Source organism: Natator depressus, chromosome 2 (genome assembly GCF_965152275.1).
Source record: "Natator depressus isolate rNatDep1 chromosome 2, rNatDep2.hap1, whole genome shotgun sequence".
NCBI classification, from domain to species: Eukaryota; Metazoa; Chordata; order Testudines; family Cheloniidae; genus Natator; species Natator depressus.
The window spans coordinates 144,968,914-144,988,704 of record NC_134235.1 but is presented as its reverse complement, the minus strand read 5'-3'; the positions used below and the strand labels follow the sequence as shown (position 1 = coordinate 144,988,704).

The window sequence follows — 19,791 nt, the reverse complement described above, 5'->3', positions numbered from 1 at the left end:
TAGGATCTGGACTTTAGGCAGACTGGCTTCCTGTGGATATCCCAGTGTAAGGCAGGGAGCTGTGCAGCCTTAAAACCCCATGCAGCAGGGAGAGAGACACAGTTGGCCACCCAGGAGAGTGTATGGCAGGGAGCAGGAAACCTCAAGTGGGTGCCCTCAAGGGACCATGGAGCGGGAATACAAGTGCTGTTACCCTTAAACTGTGACAACGTCTAAAGCAGGTAATTATACAATTTATTCCAAACCCCCTCAGTCAAAAGCTGCCTTGTGCCTTGAAGCATGAGGGTTTATATACCCTCCTAGATTTTGGAAGAAGGGGGGTTATTCTGGATATTTTCATTATCCGTATAAATGTCCAGTCCTTTAAAAAAAAAAAAAACCTGCTAAACCCAAAGTTAATCTCCTAAATCCTTATTTAAGCACCTAAAACAATTGTTATTTAGGTGTATAAATATGCATTTGGGAACATACTTCTGAGCACCAAATTTTACAAATTTTGCCCATAGCATTTATTTTACACTATTTACAAGATTAAAACATAATAGAGGAAACAAAAACAAATAGATTATATAGAATCTGCATCATTGCAAATCTAATTAATAGCCTAGTAATGCTAGAACAAACTTTTGTTACAAAGAAAAGAAATAAATTAGCAAAACTCACAAATGACCCTTGATAGAATTCAAAAGTGACGTCCTTACATACAAACTGGGTACCAGTACAGGAAATTTACATAAATCTAAACACTATAGATACACAAATAAAGCAGCCTAGCATAGACTAAAGCTAAAGCCTATACATCTACAATGAGATATAAAGATCTTCTAAACACTATGGATAAATATTTTGACTACATTGACTTTTTGTGAGCCCTACAATTTCTCTTTCAAGTATTTTTTTTTTTTTACTGAGCATACCTTAGCTAAAATTAAAATGTGTTAGTCTGAATTTTCTTTTAAGTGATCTTGCTTCCCAGACAAGATTGCCCAGGCTCACACAGCTTTAATCTCAATACAATAACCTAACTTCTTTTATACTACATTTCTTCTATAATCCAGCAATTCAACTTTTTCATCACAGCTAAAAACTGAGTCATTTTTAAATCAATTTATTTTTCAATTTTTAAAAAAGAATAGTAAAAAAAATAAAAGTTTGGGTATATGCTACAGCTTCTCAGAACTTTGTGGAGGTGTGACCTAACCCTAAATCTATGTATTCCTTTGTTAGACCCAATGGCTTCTTAATATACAGCCCTGCTGAGATATTCAAGCTAACTGCTCCAGAGAAAAGCTCTTCTGATTGCAAAGTTCTTGATGAAAATAAGATTTTTTTTAGAGCTACTGACCCCTGTCTTTGGAGCGGTGGGTGGCCCGAACAGGAATTTACTGTGCTGTATGTATGTAATTTACTGTGCTTTTATGTATGTAGAACTGGCCTTAATCTGGGTTGAGTTCACAGATGTAGTATTTTGGGGGAACACTAGTTTTTCTGGATCTTATAGATATTTTACATTTAAAATAATTCATCAAACCCTTTGCTACAATTTGTAATCTCTTATTAAAAGAGTCTCATGACAAGAACAGCAGAAGTTGAATTGACAAGGCCTAGTGCTATTCGTTCTTTACATTAATGTTTATTAAATAACGTGAATTTGCAGAGTGGACCACCACAGAACTCCTTAGCACAGGTGATTCTGCAATTGTAATCCACTGAATTGTCCCAATGTTCACTGACCCCTACATTTACCCTAACCACACAGGATTATAAAGTGTGTGAAAGAATACAAGATAGCTCTAGGACTTTTTATGTCTGTACTTTTGAATGATATGAGACAGGGAGAGAGAGAGAGAGAGATGCACTTATTCCTCCAATATTTTTGCAGTTTTGAATTCTGAATTTAGCTCTGTCATCTGCAATGGATACCTATTCTTCTATTTTGCATCTTTTTCTGTGTCTTGTGCATGTGCATGCATGTGTGCATATTTCAAGTTCAGCTATTTCTAAACTTCCTTCACCACCAAATAATGCATCTTTAATTATTTTTCCTCTATGAACTGGTATTAACAGTACATAATTTCTTTTAATCATATTAGATATTGAACTTTGTCACCTGAAACAATTGATAACTAATGTCTGTAAAACTAGCACCCAATTTCATGCAGTGTAAATATTTGTGTAAGTAGGAACATAGTTAAGGTAGGAGAATACTGAGGAGAAAAAAGAACTGATCAGAATAGATTAATCTATTAAAAAATTGGCTGGGGTTATCCCATCAGCAACTACACATTTGTTAATACTTTTCACTACGTGTACTACAGTGCTTTACCCTCTCCATATGCACCACTTCTCCATTCAGGCAATTTCAGTTTTCAATTCTTTCTTTCCATGATATCTTATCATTAATGAACAATGGGCCCAATACTGCATGCCTTATTCACTTATGGCCTAATCCTGCAAGGTGCTGAGCATTACCATACATATACCACCAAACCATTACCATGGGAGCTGATAGTATCCATTGCCTTCAGGAGCTGTTCAGCACCTTGCATGATCAAGTCCATATTGAAATCAACATGACTACTCCCATGAGTAAACAAAACAGAATATGGCCCAAAATAAAACATTTTCCTTGATAAGTCTGATTCTCAAACAAAAGCAAAATACCAGGATAAAATCCTGGCTCTATTGAAGTTAATGGCAAAACTCACATTGTCTTCAATAAGGCCAGGATTTCACCCCAGAGCCTGAAATACAAACCTACTAATTTTTTGTATCAAACATGTAAATGTATGTTTCATCAAACCACTTTTATGTTTGCTGGCCTTTATCTTGTGTCAACTAAAAATTCATAATACCAGTTTTGACTGAAGGCTGGCTTTAATTACAATTTCCTTTACAGGTCTCAACAGCTTTTTTGTATCATGGGAAACCAGAGCAATTCTTTCTATCATATTCAAAAAGAAAATGAAAAGGTTGGTAAATGTATAAGTAATCTTAACTGATTAATTGATCTGAATACTTTTAAAGAAATACAGTAAGTATTTCGGTCACACTTTGAAGTTAAGCTTGGAGCTCAGTTACATCCCTTAGGGTTACTTTATAGCCATTAAGAATATGTACCTTTTATCTGGTGCCTTCAATTAATTGAATTTCAAAAATATTCTCAAATGTTTTTAGAAAATCATTTTGTTCCTGGAGGACATTCCTGTGTGATTTATTGCTACAGTAATTAAAAGCACTGAGTATTACACTGGTCACTGTTGGAACTCCTGTCTGCCCTTGGCAATACTTTGGTTTAAGTTAAAACATATAGTGTACTTGAGAGACTTGGGAAGCAAAACAACAACAAAAAAGAAAAATCTTTTCAGACTGCTTCAGAGTTTTGGTACACTTTTATAAATAACCTCTTAGAGTGATCACAATGATATTTACATGAAAATTATATGCAACCATAATTAAACTTTTATGTTAAACAATTCAATAATGAATTTCCTGTTATGGTAAATTATTCCTGACTTCCCAGATTATTTTTCTGTAGTTATAATCAGTGTCATAAAATAATTTTCAGTTTTACACATTATTCCTCTGAAGCAATGTTTGAGAGCTTTCAGGAAGAATTAAAATAGCTAATTAGAATAATTTAGCAGAAATTGTTCATCCTATTGAAAGCTAGTCTAACTGAAAAATATAAATGTTGCTTTAATTGTATCACTGTTTTACAAGGCAATTGATTCTGTCCTGCAAACCTTTGTGTGAAAAGTCTTTACTTGTGTGAGTAGCACCATAGTCAATGGCACTACTCCCACAAGAAAGGATTTGTAGGATCAGGCTACTAGTCCTCTTTTCTTCTAGTTTTATTGCATCTTCCCATGGATCAAGGACCTTATTCCTGTACTCTTTACTTAGGGCTCCACTTCAGTAAGACTACCCACATGAGTAAGGTTTGTAGGACATGGCTGTCACTCCTTATTGAGGCAAAACTCCCATCACAATCAATGATCCTGGTTCTGTGAAGCTAAGTATCCTGGGCATGAGACTGAGCACTCTCATTGCCCAGTTACGTGAGTGAGTGTTGAGATGATTGGGTTTTTACACATATAGAATGATGTTATTCTCCTGCCTGATCGCAATTCCCTCCACCCACTCACACATAAAATTTAGCATGAAAGCCTTTAAACTGTCTAATTCCAATAAATATTATCTACGCTTAGATATAAAGATCTTCTAAACACTATGGATATACAAATAAAGCAGTCTAACATAGACTTTAGAAAAGAACTATTGCCTGCATGAAGCTAATTATTTTTAAACATATATCTTTGTTAAATATAAAAGCTTCAGAATGACCTGCCAGTAATTAAAAAATCTTGTTTTACATTTTAACTATATAATTCTGTACACAAGCGTGGTTTTGTGGATTTTGGCTAATGCAGGTCAGTACTAGATAAACATTGCATATTTAAATATACACATTGGAGTCATTGTTCAAATGAATAGCCTTTCCTTTTTTTCACAGAAGCCCCTAAAGGTTTTCTAATGTATTTCAGTCTTTTGAACATCACATCATGAGCTTCATGTGAGGAAAGAAAAAGAAATGTCCCCTTTGCACATTAAGATCAACTTTGCTATTTTGAGATGAGCGCAAAACTGTGTTTCAAAACCATAGGGGAACTAAAAACAGTTACAGTGAAAACCTGATTGCTTATTTCACCATCTTAATATATCCCAGATGATCTGGTTTGACTGTCCCAAATATCCCAGCTATTTAAACAATTTCATTTGTTTCCTGATTAGGTAAAGGTTAAACTCACAGTTTCTGGCGCGTTCCTCATATTGTGCATGAGTTATGAGCCTGGTGTATGTTTTTAGCCCTTGTCTATATGTGATTCAATATTCTGTAAAGTAAAGGCAGAAAAATGTAAGAGACTAACCTTTATCTTATCAGCTCTCACAAGCGGAATGCCTTAAGGGAACATGCAGGGTGCTGCTTCTAGAACTGGCTTTGGCAAGTCAGTAGGTGTCCCTCACTCTGTGTCTGGTGCTGTTGGAGATGCTGATTTTCTAATAACATGTAAAACTAAAGTTTTAATTACATTTTTTAATAATTAAAGAATCCTTTTTCACAAAAGAGGAGTATTAGCGTCAGGCCTTGTCTAGCCTGAGATTGTAGCCATTGGTGAAGCTTTGCCAATGCAGCTGCTCCAGTACAAAGTGCTAGAATACATTCTTTGTACCCATGTACACTATTTTGCACCTGTTCAGCAAGGTGGTAACCCCAGTTTGGAAGGAAGGTAAAAACGTCACAAAATATTCCTGTGCATCACATCTATGCTAGAGGTTTGCACTGGTGCAATTACGCTGGTAGATACACTGGTGGCAAATACTGTATCTCCAGAGTAGACAAGTCCTCTATGTCCTCAGCAAATTCCCATTCAGGTCATTATACCCGGTTTACATAAATTCCCACTGCTGTTTCAGTTTCATACAGTATTCTGCTTTACTTCCTGTCCTAATGGGTTGTACAATGGTGTTGCACATGGTTAAAAAGTGACAATGTCCCCCACAGAAATGAGCGTATTTCAGTCATGTATGAATATGTAACTATATGAACATTATCGGCCTTCACCCACTTTTACCATCTACTCACCCACTTCTACCATCACTGAGATAATGAAAAATCTGTTATTTTGATCCCTCTGAAGTAAAGTTGCTCTACTAATCTAAGATACTGTTAATAATCATTAATAAATGTAAATGATCCCTTTCTGAAATTACCAGCTTCACCTGGTTGTTGTATCAACTGTCAAGCAGAGAGGAAGACAAAGCAGCTGGTACCCCAGCCCTAGAGGAACTGAAATATTTTATCAGATTCTGTTCCAGCTGCTTTGCCAGCACAAAAATGAAATAACTGTTGGAGAATGATAGTTTGGGAAATAAGTAATGGGATGTGGGTGCTGAAAGGGGACAGTATCTCTCCTTCTTGGTTGATAGTGGCAGGTACAATCCTTGTAGGTATGTAGGGAACTACAGAAGGACCCAGTCCTGCAGTGCCTCTGGAAGCAAAACTCCCACTCAAGCCAAAGTGACTTTTGCTATTCAAGATTTAGCTCCAAATCATCACATTTAGAATTGGGAAGGAATTTTCAGCTACCTCATATTAGTCGTGATCTTGATGGGGTTTTACCTTTCTCCAAAGCCTTGAGCCTGGATAATCTTTCATAATCAAAGGGGTGTATCCCACAAAATCATCTGTTTCTTGTTCCTGGGGCAAATGGAACATAGTCTTTTCTCCTTGTCTTTTATGCCTATGAATCCAGACAACAATATGAAGTCCATCTCAGTCCAGTCCAAAAGGATCAGGATCAGCCTGGACGGCAGGGAGGGTGGGGGAGTGCCATATTATTTGGAAGAACATTTTCTCACTTAGAGCTTACATAACTGAATATTCCACCAAATCATCTTTATAAAATATTGAAACAGGTTGCTTTTCTTTGAGAGCTATTTGGAGAGGTAGCCTCTACGGATTAAAAGATAAACTTTTAGAAAGCAGAAGAGTGAAAAGGGAAAGTAGAGAATGAAATGGAGAGGCTCCTTAGCACAAACTTAGGCTCCAGGCAATGGCTTTATCAAATAGAACAAAACCTTCCTTCCACACATCCACCTCTCCTCCATTGTCAAATTAAAACGAGGCACTCCTCCTACTATAGGGAAATTATCAAAGGGGGCAGCCAAAGGAAGGGTCTGTGCTCCTCTAGCATAAGCAGATATGTCATCTCATGGAACTAGAGCGGAGCCAAACAAGTCATTGGAACATGAGAAAGGTATTGCTCACTTTCCACTCAATGGGAACGTGAATGGGAAAGCACCTCCCACCTTTGGATTTAGGTGTTTTATGTGTTCGATTAAAACACAAGGACTTGGCTAGAATTCTTCGGGTAATGGTAGGAATGCTAGCAATACCCCTGGTAATGCTGTAATGTTTTCTGAAATTAGATATTTACATTTTGTTCTCTGAAATTAAGCTAACAGTGGGAGGGAAAATCAGGAACTATGTTGCTGTGGTTTAGTTACTTTATTTTAAAATGCAAAAGATCACTACGTGACTGGCAGTGTTTACAACTGTCCATTATGTGCAGATGAGAAAAATGTGGGTTTTTTTCTTTATTTCCTTTATTTTGGTGGTTTATGTGCCTTTGAAGCTGCTTTCGCAAAGATAATCTGAAAAGACCCTTTTCTATTATAAACTTCATCAAACTTAAAATGCCACTTCACCACAGTGTGCAATATGTGTTGAACTTTGTAAGTATAGGTACATGTAAATGACACTGTCATGACATAGTTCCGGCAAAAACAAGTTGATATGCAGAGTTTCATATTAACATTAGTGTTCACGTTCTGTAATTACTATATGAAGATATTAGATTACAAATGGGCTTTCCCTCCCCTTTCTCAGACTCTCATCCCCAGCCCCTCCCATTCTCAGATCATTTGGTATGGTACACTCGAATATTGTTTCTTAAGGCTAAAGCCCTTTTCTCCTCTTCTGCCCTATTGAGACATCTGCTATAGCTTATATATTTAAACACAAATGATATTGATCCTCCCCAGACAAACAACTTTCTGACAGTCTTGAGTTCTTACACTATTGAACAACCAAGAAAAGAAAGCGCGGTTCTGATGTAAAACGTAAAATACAGTATGCCACTGAAGAGTTGCAATATATATCCGCTAAGTTTCCTTGGGATTGCCCTGCAGCAATAGTTGATCACGCCAGCCTGTAGTAAAAGGTCATTAGCCTACATGTTATTTTAACATCATGATACCGGGTGACCACTGGCAGTACCCTGGCCCTATTTGTGTGTAGCAAGTTCACAGTCGAATAACCTCGACTTTAATGGGTCACCCCAATGGTCTTCCCCTTAGCATCCCAGTAAGCTGTTGCCCATCGCTGGAGACGTTAGGACAAACAAGAATAGGAAAACACTAGATGAGCACACAGCTTTCCTTTCTAAATCTGCTGGTGATTGAACTTCCGTAGCTTTGGTACCACAGCTACGATTCTGCTCCCCTTGAAATCAATGGGAGTTTTGCCATTGCTTTCAATAGGAACAGGATCGGGCCCCTAATAAAAGGCTGCCAAGGATTTTCAACTGATGAGAGTCGTTGCAGGATACTACAGAACTGAAACGTTCTGCATTTGACCATTGTCTTTCTTTTATGGATCCAATCTGGACAGAGGAGGTGAAGAAAGGTGTTTTTCATCGTCCATGTGTAGCTGGGGGATTGCTGCAGTGCATAGTACCTGAGATCCACAATACTGACCAAGCAATTATGGAAAAAATTAAGGCCAGTAGCTGAAGAGGTCCAGGCACACATTCCCTACTTGCACAGGTAACGATTCCCTTTAAGACCAACTCATCAAAAGAGAGGGAGACTAAAAAAGAGGTGTCTGTAAGTTTAGCGTCTTGCAATCTTTACTTGTACAGATAAACTATAGTTTGGATGTGTGCTCAGCTAATCAAATCTCTGGTAGATGGTTGCCTTACAGCGTGTACAACCTGCAGATCATTAGGTTAAATGGAGGACATTCGTGTCCTTTCAGAATCAATGCAATTATTGTTTGCAACAAGGACAACATTTGGAGTGGCAGCACTAATTTTACTAACCTGCTATTAATTATGGTGTCCCCCTCGCCATAAGCAGCTTTTATAACTCGAGGAATCAAGGAATGCTTGGATCCGTTTTCAAAGGAAAAGTTGAAACTTGAGTGTCTGGTCGTGTTGGAAAGTGTTAATCAGTAGGAAAGAGTGTGATCAGTGAAGCTATTCACTTGAACGTCACTCTAGTACAGGGGGTTAGTGAAGTGATTGTGGCGCCTAGGGACTGAAAGCACTATTCCACTCCAGTCAGGTATTATACACTGAGAAATGTCTACATTAGTTCTCTATAGCTCTCTGCAAAGTGAGTCACTGCAGACAAGAGACGAGATCCCCTGCCATGGAAAAGCTCTCGCTAGAAGATTGTAGTCGAAGCCTGGCGTGATCTCAGGTAAAGAAATCTTCTGCTTGTTTTGATGATAGGGCTTTCTTCTTCTTCTTCTTCTTCTTCTTTTTTCCCTCAGAGTCTGCTTCACCAGCAAGCCAGCTGAAAACTAACTGCTAGGCAGAAGAGAAACTACCTGTGATAAATCATTTGGCTTTGTGCAGTCTTTACCTAGGACAGAGTACAAATATAATCTAGTATGCATGTTATTTCTTGGGAAAGGGGTGTGGATATTAGCGTATGTTAAGGGAGGGCACTGAGTTAAAATTTCTGGATTTAAGGTCAAACTTTGAAAGGAATCGAATTTGATCTTGCAGTAAGAAAGTTTTATCTGCACATTGAAGTATTGTAAAGCTGTTCATTGCCAGCAGCTCGAAGAGGGAAAGGAGGGAGCGTTTGAATGCCTAGGAACCTGCGGCACTTTGGAAAATGAAAAGAAAAATCTTGTGTGATCTTCGCTTTGCTAATGCAATAGTAGCTGTAGTCTTTGCGCAATCTACAGAGCATAGAAATGTTATTGTACAATAGAGTCCACCCAACCATTCAGCAAGTGCTTACGTTCTGTTTCAGCTGCTCCTGGATGCTGAAAACGTGCGTGTGTGTATCTTGGCTCGAGTTCTTAAGTATTAAAAGTTAATAAATACAAAGACTAGTGTGAGAATGTGATCCTTCTTCCATTGATCTAGATTGTCAAGAGGATTTAAGTAAAGACTATAAATAAAAGTGTTCCAAGTGGATACGTTTAAGCAACTGATTTTACATGTACTTGTAACCTGGGTAAATTAATATTAGAGATGCCCTTTTAGGCAATCACTGTGTATGTCATCATAACTCTAGAAATCACAGATCATAGTGAGGGCTTATAGATATGTATGTACAAGAGATATGAAAAACTCACTGTCCCTTGATTTAGACTGCAGTATATGTAATTACACTTCAGATACACTTTTTACAAAGTCTACCTATTTAATGTCAATACCGACTTTATGGGAGCTAACTCACTTGAAAATGTTGCAGGCTGCCCTCAGTTTCATGTCAGATCCCAAATGGGCAACACGTAGAGCTTCACAACCTTTGTCAGACAGTGAGTCAAGGTTGTTTAAATCTTTAACTTGAAAACAAAGCAAACGCGACCGAAAGATCTTATTAACGTCTATTTAGCCCATAAGTATATACCGTCGCCCTGAAATATTTAATGGCGAGGCAATGACACCTCCAGAACAGAAGGAAATGGGCATATATCCAGGGAAACTGTAGCTGTATAACGGCGGTTAGATCGTGTCCCTGAAGACATCCATCAAAGCCTTAGCCTTAGAAGAGCTTCCCTGTTTTACCTGCTGTGGCCTGTTCAAGTACCACGATGTTTCCTTCTTGTTTCATGTTTTCATAATAAAACTTGTCTGAACATTGGCTCCAGTTTCTTTGAGAAGAAGAAAAATCAACCAGTTTGTAGTAACCCTTTAAGACATACTTCATTAAGCTTTGGCTCTCAAAGATATGTTTGTGTCTGTACTTTTTTATCTTGGGAAACTCAGCAGCACTTCATGTTGATTTAGACGGTTTTACTTTCTTTAACTTAGCAGATAGCTCCGGTTGGTTATTTTGCTCAAGTGCTGTTAACTCTTTTTGCGCAAGAAAAGGGCTTGGCAAGAATAATTTTTTATTACATACCAAATACTTGCATTTTCCAAATGCTTGAGGATATAGCCCACAACATTAATCGTCTTTACTTGGATTTGAACAGTGTTATGTTGTTCATGTGCAAGAGCCACAAAGATTTTAAATCATTGCAGGACTTATTGCACGTTTGTGCTCTGGCACTAGAAATTCATGATGAAATATAACTTCGTTGAGTTTCTCATCAACAAACAACCATTATCTGTAGACTGTAAGTGACAAAAGAGCAACACTTTGTGACAAGGTAATGCCAGTTTTTATAATCTGTCCGTTTTATGATGTAAATTATTTAAAAATGTTAAAGACAGCTTTCTTGGGAATACCGATTGGTACTAGTGTAATGCTGAGTTAGGGTAAAGTAATATAACAGGCAGACTAGAAAAAATTACAAATTATTACAGTGATTAATAAGGGAGCCTTCAGTGCAAAAAAACGAGTATCAGTGGATTTGCCTGGGACAGGGTGGTGAAAGACAATTGTAGATATATAAACAGACAAGGAATATAAATGTTGAATCTGCTCTAGTATTGTAAAGATTAATCGACTCATCTAAATATCAATCCTGCTGTGTTGTGGGTGACACTGCTGGGCTGACGTCTGCAGTAGTATCAAAAGAAAAAGACAAGACATGCAGTTTGAGAAACTGTACGATTGTGCTACAGCTTCTCAAAACAGTTCTCCAGCTCTATCAGCTAATTACAGTGCTTTGCACAGAGCCCCTCTTGAGATAAGTGCAGCTGTTTTCCTCCCCAGCACCAGTGCGTAATATTCTAGGGTTTATGTAAGCAAAAGACAGGGCAAATCTCTTAAGGAAGATCATTTTTATACATTCGCGGATTTTTTCAATTATTTTTTCACAAAATCCTCTATAAGGTTATACATTGTGTTATCTGTAATGATGAATAACTAAAAGTACCATTGTGTTCTGGAAACGCTGAGTAACTGGAAAGAATAAGTAAGAGTTTCATTGTAGCATAAGCCCCAATGGCTAGTTTATTATTATTCATAGAAAGAAGGTGATATTAGCATCGCAGGTGAGAAAAGAATAAACACACTCTCTCAAGAAATCAATACGGAATTCAAAAACAAGTATTAATGTCATTTGACTCCTGTTCTTTAAGCATTTCTCCCGGCTACAGACACTAAACTGTCTGAATAATTTGCATTTACTGTATCTATTTGTTTTGGGGGAACTATTTAAGATGCAGTAGGACACCGCTTGTTATAGTCTAACCCAATCCTACAACTAGTATTTTCATCTGTAAATTAAAGTAATTACGCAGCAGATATTGTATTATGTGTACTGTGGTCTCCAGATAGTCATCAATCACCCTCAATCGAGCTGTCAGAGTGGGCAGATTCGTTTCTGGGAGGCAGTCTTCCAGCTGGGGAGAAGAAGAGAACATCATCATTAATTAGAGTGTGACCCTGGGGCTATTCACATGTCTGAACCCAGGAATCTCTCCGAGCAAGTCTGCACACCATGGAGCAGCACGCCACTGCACCATCAGCCACAGCTCCAGCGCAACGAGCTGTTCTCTAGTTCCTCCAAAAGGCTCACGGATGCCTGGCTAACTTGCTGCCACATTACCCTGGCAGCTTGTTGTTCTTTGGAGCCTTAGTTTTAGCAATTTACTCCCTATAAATTATTGACAATTACTACAGCCACAGCAGAGGTCACTTCCTTAGAGAGGAAAGCCTATGGTGACGACAGGGTGACTCCCAATGCTGCTTTGCGATGCCGTTATACCCCACAAAAAGGAGGGAACTGGTAGCCTGGGTAAATCGAGGAGTTTGTACAGATCATGGGGATTCGGTATTCTTTGAAAGGAGATTACTTCCCCCTGTTTATTTACCGTGACAGGAGTATGTCAAAAGTAAACAAGTCTCTTCTGCACGGGCTTCCAACAATAAAGTTTCACAAACCGGATTATTAGAACTGTAGGGCAGTGTCAGAAACTGCAGCGCTGCACAGAACGGGTAAAATGGTTCTGCCTTTCGCCTTTCTGTTCTGACCAGCTCCTGCAGTCCAGGTACCCGGAGTCCGGTGCTGAAGGTGCCCCAGTTCCCACCGAAATCAGAGAGAGTTGGGGATGGTCAGCCCCACATGGAATTGGGCCTTTAATCCCTACTCAAGCAACACGCCAACTAAATCAAACGGGAGTATAATCTCAGGAGCGAAACTGCGGGATTTGGCTCCATAGGGCGATTTAAAATACTTCTCATATATAAACAGACTCTTTCTGCTCCAGATCCATAGTGGGGAGCTACTGAGATGAACGAAATATAGTCTCAAAGCGCTTGAAAATAATGACGGGACTGATCCTGATGCCATTGAAATCAATGGGAGTTTTACCATTGGCTTCAGAGGGGATAGGAATAGGCCCTTGATTTGTAAAATTGTTTGACCTGCCATGCTCACACAAACAATAACGTTTAAGTTATATCCTCTAGGTCACCCGCCTCTGACGGGGGAATGCTACGCTTCAAACAGAGTCCAAGACACTGAAGAAAGCTATTTTAGTAACTAATCTCAAAGGGCAGAGTTGAGGTGATATCAGGAGTGCTATGAGTGTGAGTTTTCCCAGAATATCGGGTAAAAAGCTGCTGACTACAATTTTTAAATAATTTTTGTAACCTATAGCGACAAACGGTTCTTTGATAAATTCGCCATCCAACAACATAAACTAGCATTGTCCGAATCCGATCCTGCATTCTCTCAGCACCTTACTGCCCCATTCACTTCAATGCATGAATAAAGCAGGATCGGGCCCTAAAGAAGGTAAAAAGTTGACTTTTCTAAAAAAAATTACAAATATTGATACTGTGGTCAAACTCTTTTCGAGGTGAACACCCATGTCTTCAGTCATTGCCTGGAATGTATATTTATAGTGTTTTTAAATTTAATCACACATCTGGACTAAAGGATGCAAAGAAAACAAAACTGCATGCCATGTGGTTTATTGTCAGTGTTACTGCTAATTTTAACTGTTGATTAAATCTTAAATGAAGACTCACTCGTGTGTCTCTTCATACGTCTCGTTTGTAATTGAGACTAATTATTGTGGTGGGGTGGGAAGAAGCAGCTGCTCATTAATTAATTTCTAATTAAAAGGGTTTGCCATCCTTCAGTGACGAAGGGGAAGAATCTTAGTTGGTGTAATATTGATTCTTGAGATCAAAACCATTCATAGTCGTCCTACAGAACCATATTAAAAACTCAAGTATCTGATGTTTGAGTGCTCTCCAAACTCTGCTTTGTATGTTCTTAACACAAACTCAAACCTACAAAAACTGAATGTTAAACTTGCAGACTGGTCAAATTGAGTCAGAGTCTCTGCTGCTTATAAAACGTGTATCTGAGTTAACCTGTTTGAACTACTTTTCTTTTCTTTCTTTTTTTTTTCGTGTGTGCAAAATATTTATTTCTGTCGCCACGTTTGTCAATCTCTGAGTCCACTTGTAGAAATTACTTCTAGTTTGCAGCTGTAGAAAAGATGCTACTTTCATCATACATGTTTTTCAGTTAAAAAAAGTTTAAGATTCATGTAGGTAAATTAAATATGGTATTCTGCTTCGTCCTATAAGCATCTAGGAACCTGTGGTTACCAATCAATTGGTACAACAGAGCAGAGCAAGGCTGCAATAGCGTGCAGATCAGACGTCTCTCCTTGTTTCTAGATAACCGGGATCCTCTGTACCATGTCATATCCTCAGTTTGGATACCCTTACTCTTCTGCACCCCAGGTAAGACTCTATTGTCCGCAAACGTTAATTGATTGAATTTCAGTCATTATTGATTTCTACCGTTCAGTGATAAAAGCTGCAGTGTTCCTTTATAGTATGTGAAAGCGTGAAATTGGTTAAGCACTCAGTCTGTTTATAAGATATTTAAGTTTGTGGGCATATTTGTAAAATGAAAGGAGCATACAGTATTTAGGGTGTTATGGGGAGACTGGAGGGGAGGAGAAGGCGAGAAGAAAGGAGAAGGGGCATGGAAACACTCCAAGAATAATATTTTATCTTCCGGATTAGGTTTACTGTTTACACACTTAAAAGGGAAATTACTGAAATATCTATTGTAGAAACATAATGGGATATTTGAAACCCGCAGGTTAATAATAGATGTATGTAGGGCTGTTACAAATCTGCAGTCAAAATAAATATGCATGAGTGATTTAGAAAAAAAAAAGGTTTAAAAACGCAGATGGGGAGCATTGTGCTGCAAGTGAAGACAAATGATATCAACACTTTGTACAATCCATTTTAAAAGTTACTTTTGAAAGCATTTAATATAAGCAGCCTGTAAACCTGACGTAGCCGCCCCTTTGTAGAGATTTTCATTAAACGCTTAGAGTTTTGTCTTCCTTTTTTAACTGATAAAATATCTAATCTGTACATTTCCCGAAACCTTCATTTCCTCTGCCTTGAAAGGAAACAAATGTGAAAATTTAGCTGCAGGTTTTAAAAAGTTTTTCTCTTTTCCCTTAGTTCCTGATGACCACCAATTCCCTGACAACTTGCTGTGAGTCTAGTGGCAGGACTCTGACAGATTCAGGCGCTCCAGCCCCGGCTCAGACCCCAGTCTATTGTCCTGTATACGAAAGCAGGCTGTTAGCCACAGCCAGACATGAGCTCAATTCTGCAGCTGCCTTAGGAGTCTATGGAAATCCTTACACAAGTACCCAAGGCTATGGAAACTATGTTACCTATGGTACTGAAGCTTCTGCCTTCTATTCTTTGGTAAGCAATCCTAGAATCTTCTTGTCACTCATTAGTAAAACAAATCCCAGCTCAAAAGATTAACGAAAACATATCTTCTCGCTTCTTGGCTTGCGTGTTAGAGTCCCCAGAGGAAATCTGTGCTCTCCCCTCTCTTCTGAATTGGAACTGTTCACTAAGACTAAAATTCACGTGCTGTTATGTTTAGATTGCTATACTAAGGCAGTCATGTTTTCAGGACAGAGACCAGTTTAAATAGTTCTACTAAATATCTAAATACATGTAGTTCTTTACGTAAGCCTATTTTCTGACTATCGACGCATAGCTCTGCCTTTTAACTCTCTCTCTAATATTAAAGTATGCTTAACAGTTACATGATACTACAGTTAAAAGACAGTTCTGTGAATCTGATGAACGACACTAGAATGAACGATATAGATAGGTTGGTAGTTCAAAGTTGCATGTACAGAGGTGCAGAACAATCGATACACCTTGGAATGAGCTTTTTCTTTGGCATCATTATAGCATGGGTTAATGTGTGTATTGATTTCACTGACTGCTGAAATTCTAGACCTTTGCTACAGCCAAAACATATCTTACTGTAAGACCACAGCAGTAAGTTGCCATTCATCTTTCATTTCCTTTGCACATTGTATTTCTGATTAATTAAAGGAAATAGTTGTGAATAGCCAAGATGTCATTAAAAGTTTAAACGCTTGTTGTCACTTTCTAGGTCATTGTTTTATAATGTTAATAAATGAAAGCTGCTCTCGGTTCTGTAGAGAAAGAAACTAAGAATTAAGCTTTTTTTAGTTATTTCGGTTAAGAGAATACTTGTTAAGAAGAAGGGGAACAGGTTCATTATTGTAGTCAAATACGAGGCAATTGTTTTGGAACCAAACTGCTGTGGAAAACAATATATTCCATAGCAGCATTGTAACATTTGTGTTACATTTGACCATAAATGTAACAAGTCAATTCACTTCCCTTAACTACTTCTAAGGAGAGAGACTGGGCGACGGGGCTGGGAGTGGGAACTGGTGAAAGGACACAGTCGATTTTGTGTTACAGAACAGTTTCGACGCGAAGGATGGGACTGGATCTGCGCATGCGGGCATTACCCAGGCGGCTGCCTACTATCCCTACGATCACACACTCAGTCAGTATCAATATGACAGGTAAGAAACAAACAATTAAACACATGTAACGAAGAGTGATTTTTCCTAAGCAGGAGACATTTTAAACAGTGAAACACTGTGCCCGTTTAACAAGGAATTATTAATCAAGGTAAGACAGATAAATAAATAATTAGACAAAATGGAAGCCTACATTTCTCCTTTGACAAACCTTACATTTGTACATTACCTGGAGACTGAAGAGGGGCCTACTGGGCAGGCTGCTTAAACAGTGTAGTAAAAATCAAAGCTTTATTCTGAATGTTGACTCTAAGTCTCTAAATTAAACATGGAGGGGAGGGGCGGTGGAGAGGGAGAGGGACTGGCTAAATAGCCACACATTTGTGTTTGTCAGCACTGAGCAGTGTTGCGGGGCTACATGAGTAACCCTGTGAATGACTTCTGACTTTAGCAAACTATGTATCAAATACACTACGTCCCCCTTTCCTGCATGTAATTCAATCCATTTCATTATTCTACCATAGTCAACTGAATGTTTTAACAAATGGGAGTAGCTTTGAAAAACTCAAATAATAAGGCCTATATACCTTGGCAGTACTTGAAGAGATCATACCAATTTATCTTGGTTCTCTCATCATATTCTATAGAAACTTTTTCTAAGTATACGTTTAAACACATTGTTCTCCCAACCCAGCACCTGGTCCTTTACTTTTCAAGGAGCTATACTTTCCACTAGTCAATTTTTTTGTATTAATTAGCTTTTCCTATAGTGTGTTAAATTGAACAGCCCTTTTATCTTCGGTATGTTTATTAGTTTTAAAACAGCACAAAACCACTTAAACCATCTCAACCTTTTAAGCCCACTGGGTGCCGATGACCTTTCCTGGATGATGTGCATTAAATATTCAAGTGCAGTCCAGTGTCTTCTGCGTCACGTTTTTACAATTTCAGGAACAAAAGGGTAGGAGAGATTACTAATAAAAGGAATAAGGAGGAAATATATTTCTGTTAACAGTTACACCCTGAGGTCACTTAAATGTATTTTATTTGAGCAGGATTTATCAAACAGCTGAAAAGCAGAACTTTTGTGTGCGGGTCTGTGCGTTTCTAAGATGTTTCTGTCATACAAGTTGTTAAAATGGACTTTGCAATTTACCTGAATAAAAACAGACATTTTCTTTTCTATTTGTTCTTCAAAGGTTATTGTGTAATTGAATTAAAACATTCCGTATGCCCAGTATTCCTCATTTTAAAATGGTATGTTATCATTGCTTCTTTCTTACTACTGAATTGTTGGGGTAAATCATTACTAAAAGCCTTTTACGGCCCCTTAGGTTTTGATACAGTATTCTTCCGACACTGATTAGTGCTAGAAGAAGGTACCCTAATGGTCTCTCCTAGGACCTGGTCCAAGCCCCATGTATCTTTCCTTTGGCTTCAGTGGGCTTTGGATCAGGTGCCCAAAGACCACCTCGCTGTATCTTTGACACGATCTTCATATGGTGTGATTTATGTCTTGTGAACTACAGATATGGCACCATGGACGGAGGCACCCGAAGGAAAAACGCTACTCGTGAAACCACCAGTACGCTGAAGGCCTGGCTGCAGGAGCACAGGAAGAACCCCTACCCCACCAAGGGCGAGAAGATCATGCTGGCCATCATCACCAAGATGACCCTCACCCAGGTCTCCACCTGGTTCGCCAACGCCAGGAGGAGGCTGAAGAAGGAGAACAAGATGACCTGGCCTCCAAGGAACAAGTGTTCCGATGAGAAGAGATCCTACGAAGAGGAAGAGGAGGAAGAGTCACAGGAAGACAATATGAAGAACGAGAAAAACGATGGTATCTTATTATATATACATTTACAATTATATGTAAATGTAATAATGTAAATAATGTAAATGTAATAATAATTAGCAGAATTCTAGAGTAGCCAGATCAGTTTTCAGTTTCCCCTTTGACTGTTTTTATCATGAATGTTGTTGCATGAGTGGGTAGGATATACTTATGAATTGCACATAGCCTAGAAACATACCTACAGAATTGCAGTTGTAGTCTTTATTAGGAACGCCCTTTTAAACAGTACTCTGGATCTTTAGAGATGGTATTACTTTAAAGAAGCACTGTGGTGCTATTTATTCCGTATGGTTTACTGTTTTCCCATTCCTGCAGAGGCCACCAGCAAAGAAGAAAAAGAGCTGGAACTGAGTGATTTGGATGACTTTGACCCCATTGAGTCGGAAAGCTCAGAATGCGAATTGAAACAGCCCTTCCAGCACCTGGAGAGCAACCAGATAAGGGCAGCCGACACATGTGCTACTAATCATTGCAAGGAGCCTTCTCTAAAGACGCCGATCCCGGCGGCCACCATTGAAGAAGACCTGGAGAGGGCTAAAAACTGTCTCAAGAATGTGGTGGACGAATGTGAGCAAGACTTAACCAATGTAAGACAGAGAAGCTGTGAGTCCAAAACGTGTTTTCAGCAGGGGCAACAAATATTGGAGACAAAACCCAGGATTTGGTCCTTGGCTCACACTGCCACTTCTCTAAACCAAACTGAGTATCCTTCCTGCATGCTGAAACGCCAAGGAGTCTCCTCCTCCGTTGCAGTTTCTGCTCCTGTTAGTGTCATTGACAGACATCAGGATTCCCCAGTCACCAATCTCAGGAACTGGGTGGATGGGGTGTTTCATGACCCCATATTCAGACACAGTACTTTGAACCAAGCTTTGAGCAACACAACAGTTTCCTGGGCTACCACCAAAGGGGCTATTCTGGAAACGGGATCTTTAGGACGCTCAATTGGGAACAGTACTAACGTGCTCAAAGGCCAACTGTCAAACTTATCCCACCAGGACTCAAATAAAGAATTTCTTGCATTTCCCAAATCAGGAAGCAAAATGTTTTGTTCTTAACAACATCCCAAGTGGCAAAGAACTTTCTAACACCTGAAGAGTGGGATACACTGAAAAGAGATTTGGAAGAATTTAAATTTAAATATAATTTTTTTAAAAATAACAAAGATAACGATTTAACGTTCAGTTTGCTGAATTAAACAGGCAGACTTTACTCATTGCTGTTTTGAAGAATTTCTGTTGGCGGCGACTTTAAGGGATCAGTGTCGTAAAAATAATTTAACTCCATGTCTAAAAGCACGTACTATAGTGTAGGCGTACTTAAAAGTTTACATCCAAAAGTTTACAAACGAGAAAT

General features: G+C 38.6%; 1 protein-coding gene and 1 long non-coding RNA gene across 6 annotated transcripts in view; one reads left to right on the top strand and one right to left on the bottom strand.

Annotated features, from left to right (window-relative positions):
- The window catches only part of LOC141982762 (uncharacterized), a 44,013-nt gene extending 35,217 nt beyond the window's left edge, over nt 1–8,796 (bottom strand). Inside the window, exons 1-2 of one of the 2 annotated variants that reach the window (XR_012638218.1) lie at nt 8,667–8,796; nt 4,812–4,895 (exon numbers count right to left, since the gene is read on the bottom strand). This is a non-coding gene — a long non-coding RNA (uncharacterized LOC141982762). Of the gene's footprint in view, nt 1–4,811; nt 4,896–8,666 lie in introns of those variants that run through there. The other variant, XR_012638219.1, reaches the window with a different exon arrangement.
- Nucleotides 110–19,791, top strand: IRX4 (iroquois homeobox 4). 4 transcript variants are annotated; one of them, XM_074945092.1, is made up of 7 exons: nt 8,287–8,391; nt 8,941–9,048; nt 14,308–14,466; nt 15,211–15,462; nt 16,513–16,619; nt 18,107–18,420; nt 18,751–19,791. In XM_074945092.1, the coding sequence occupies exons 3-7, from the start codon at nt 14,422–14,424 to the stop codon at nt 19,491–19,493; spliced, it is 1,461 nt and encodes a 486-aa protein (XP_074801193.1). In that variant the 5' UTR covers nt 8,287–8,391; nt 8,941–9,048; nt 14,308–14,421; the 3' UTR covers nt 19,494–19,791. The 4 variants fall into 4 exon arrangements, with proteins under 4 accessions (XP_074801194.1, XP_074801193.1, XP_074801192.1 ...); XM_074945093.1 differs by lacking the exons at nt 8,287–8,391; nt 8,941–9,048 and adding an exon at nt 110–221; XM_074945091.1 differs by lacking the exon at nt 8,287–8,391 and having other exon boundaries at nt 8,837–9,048.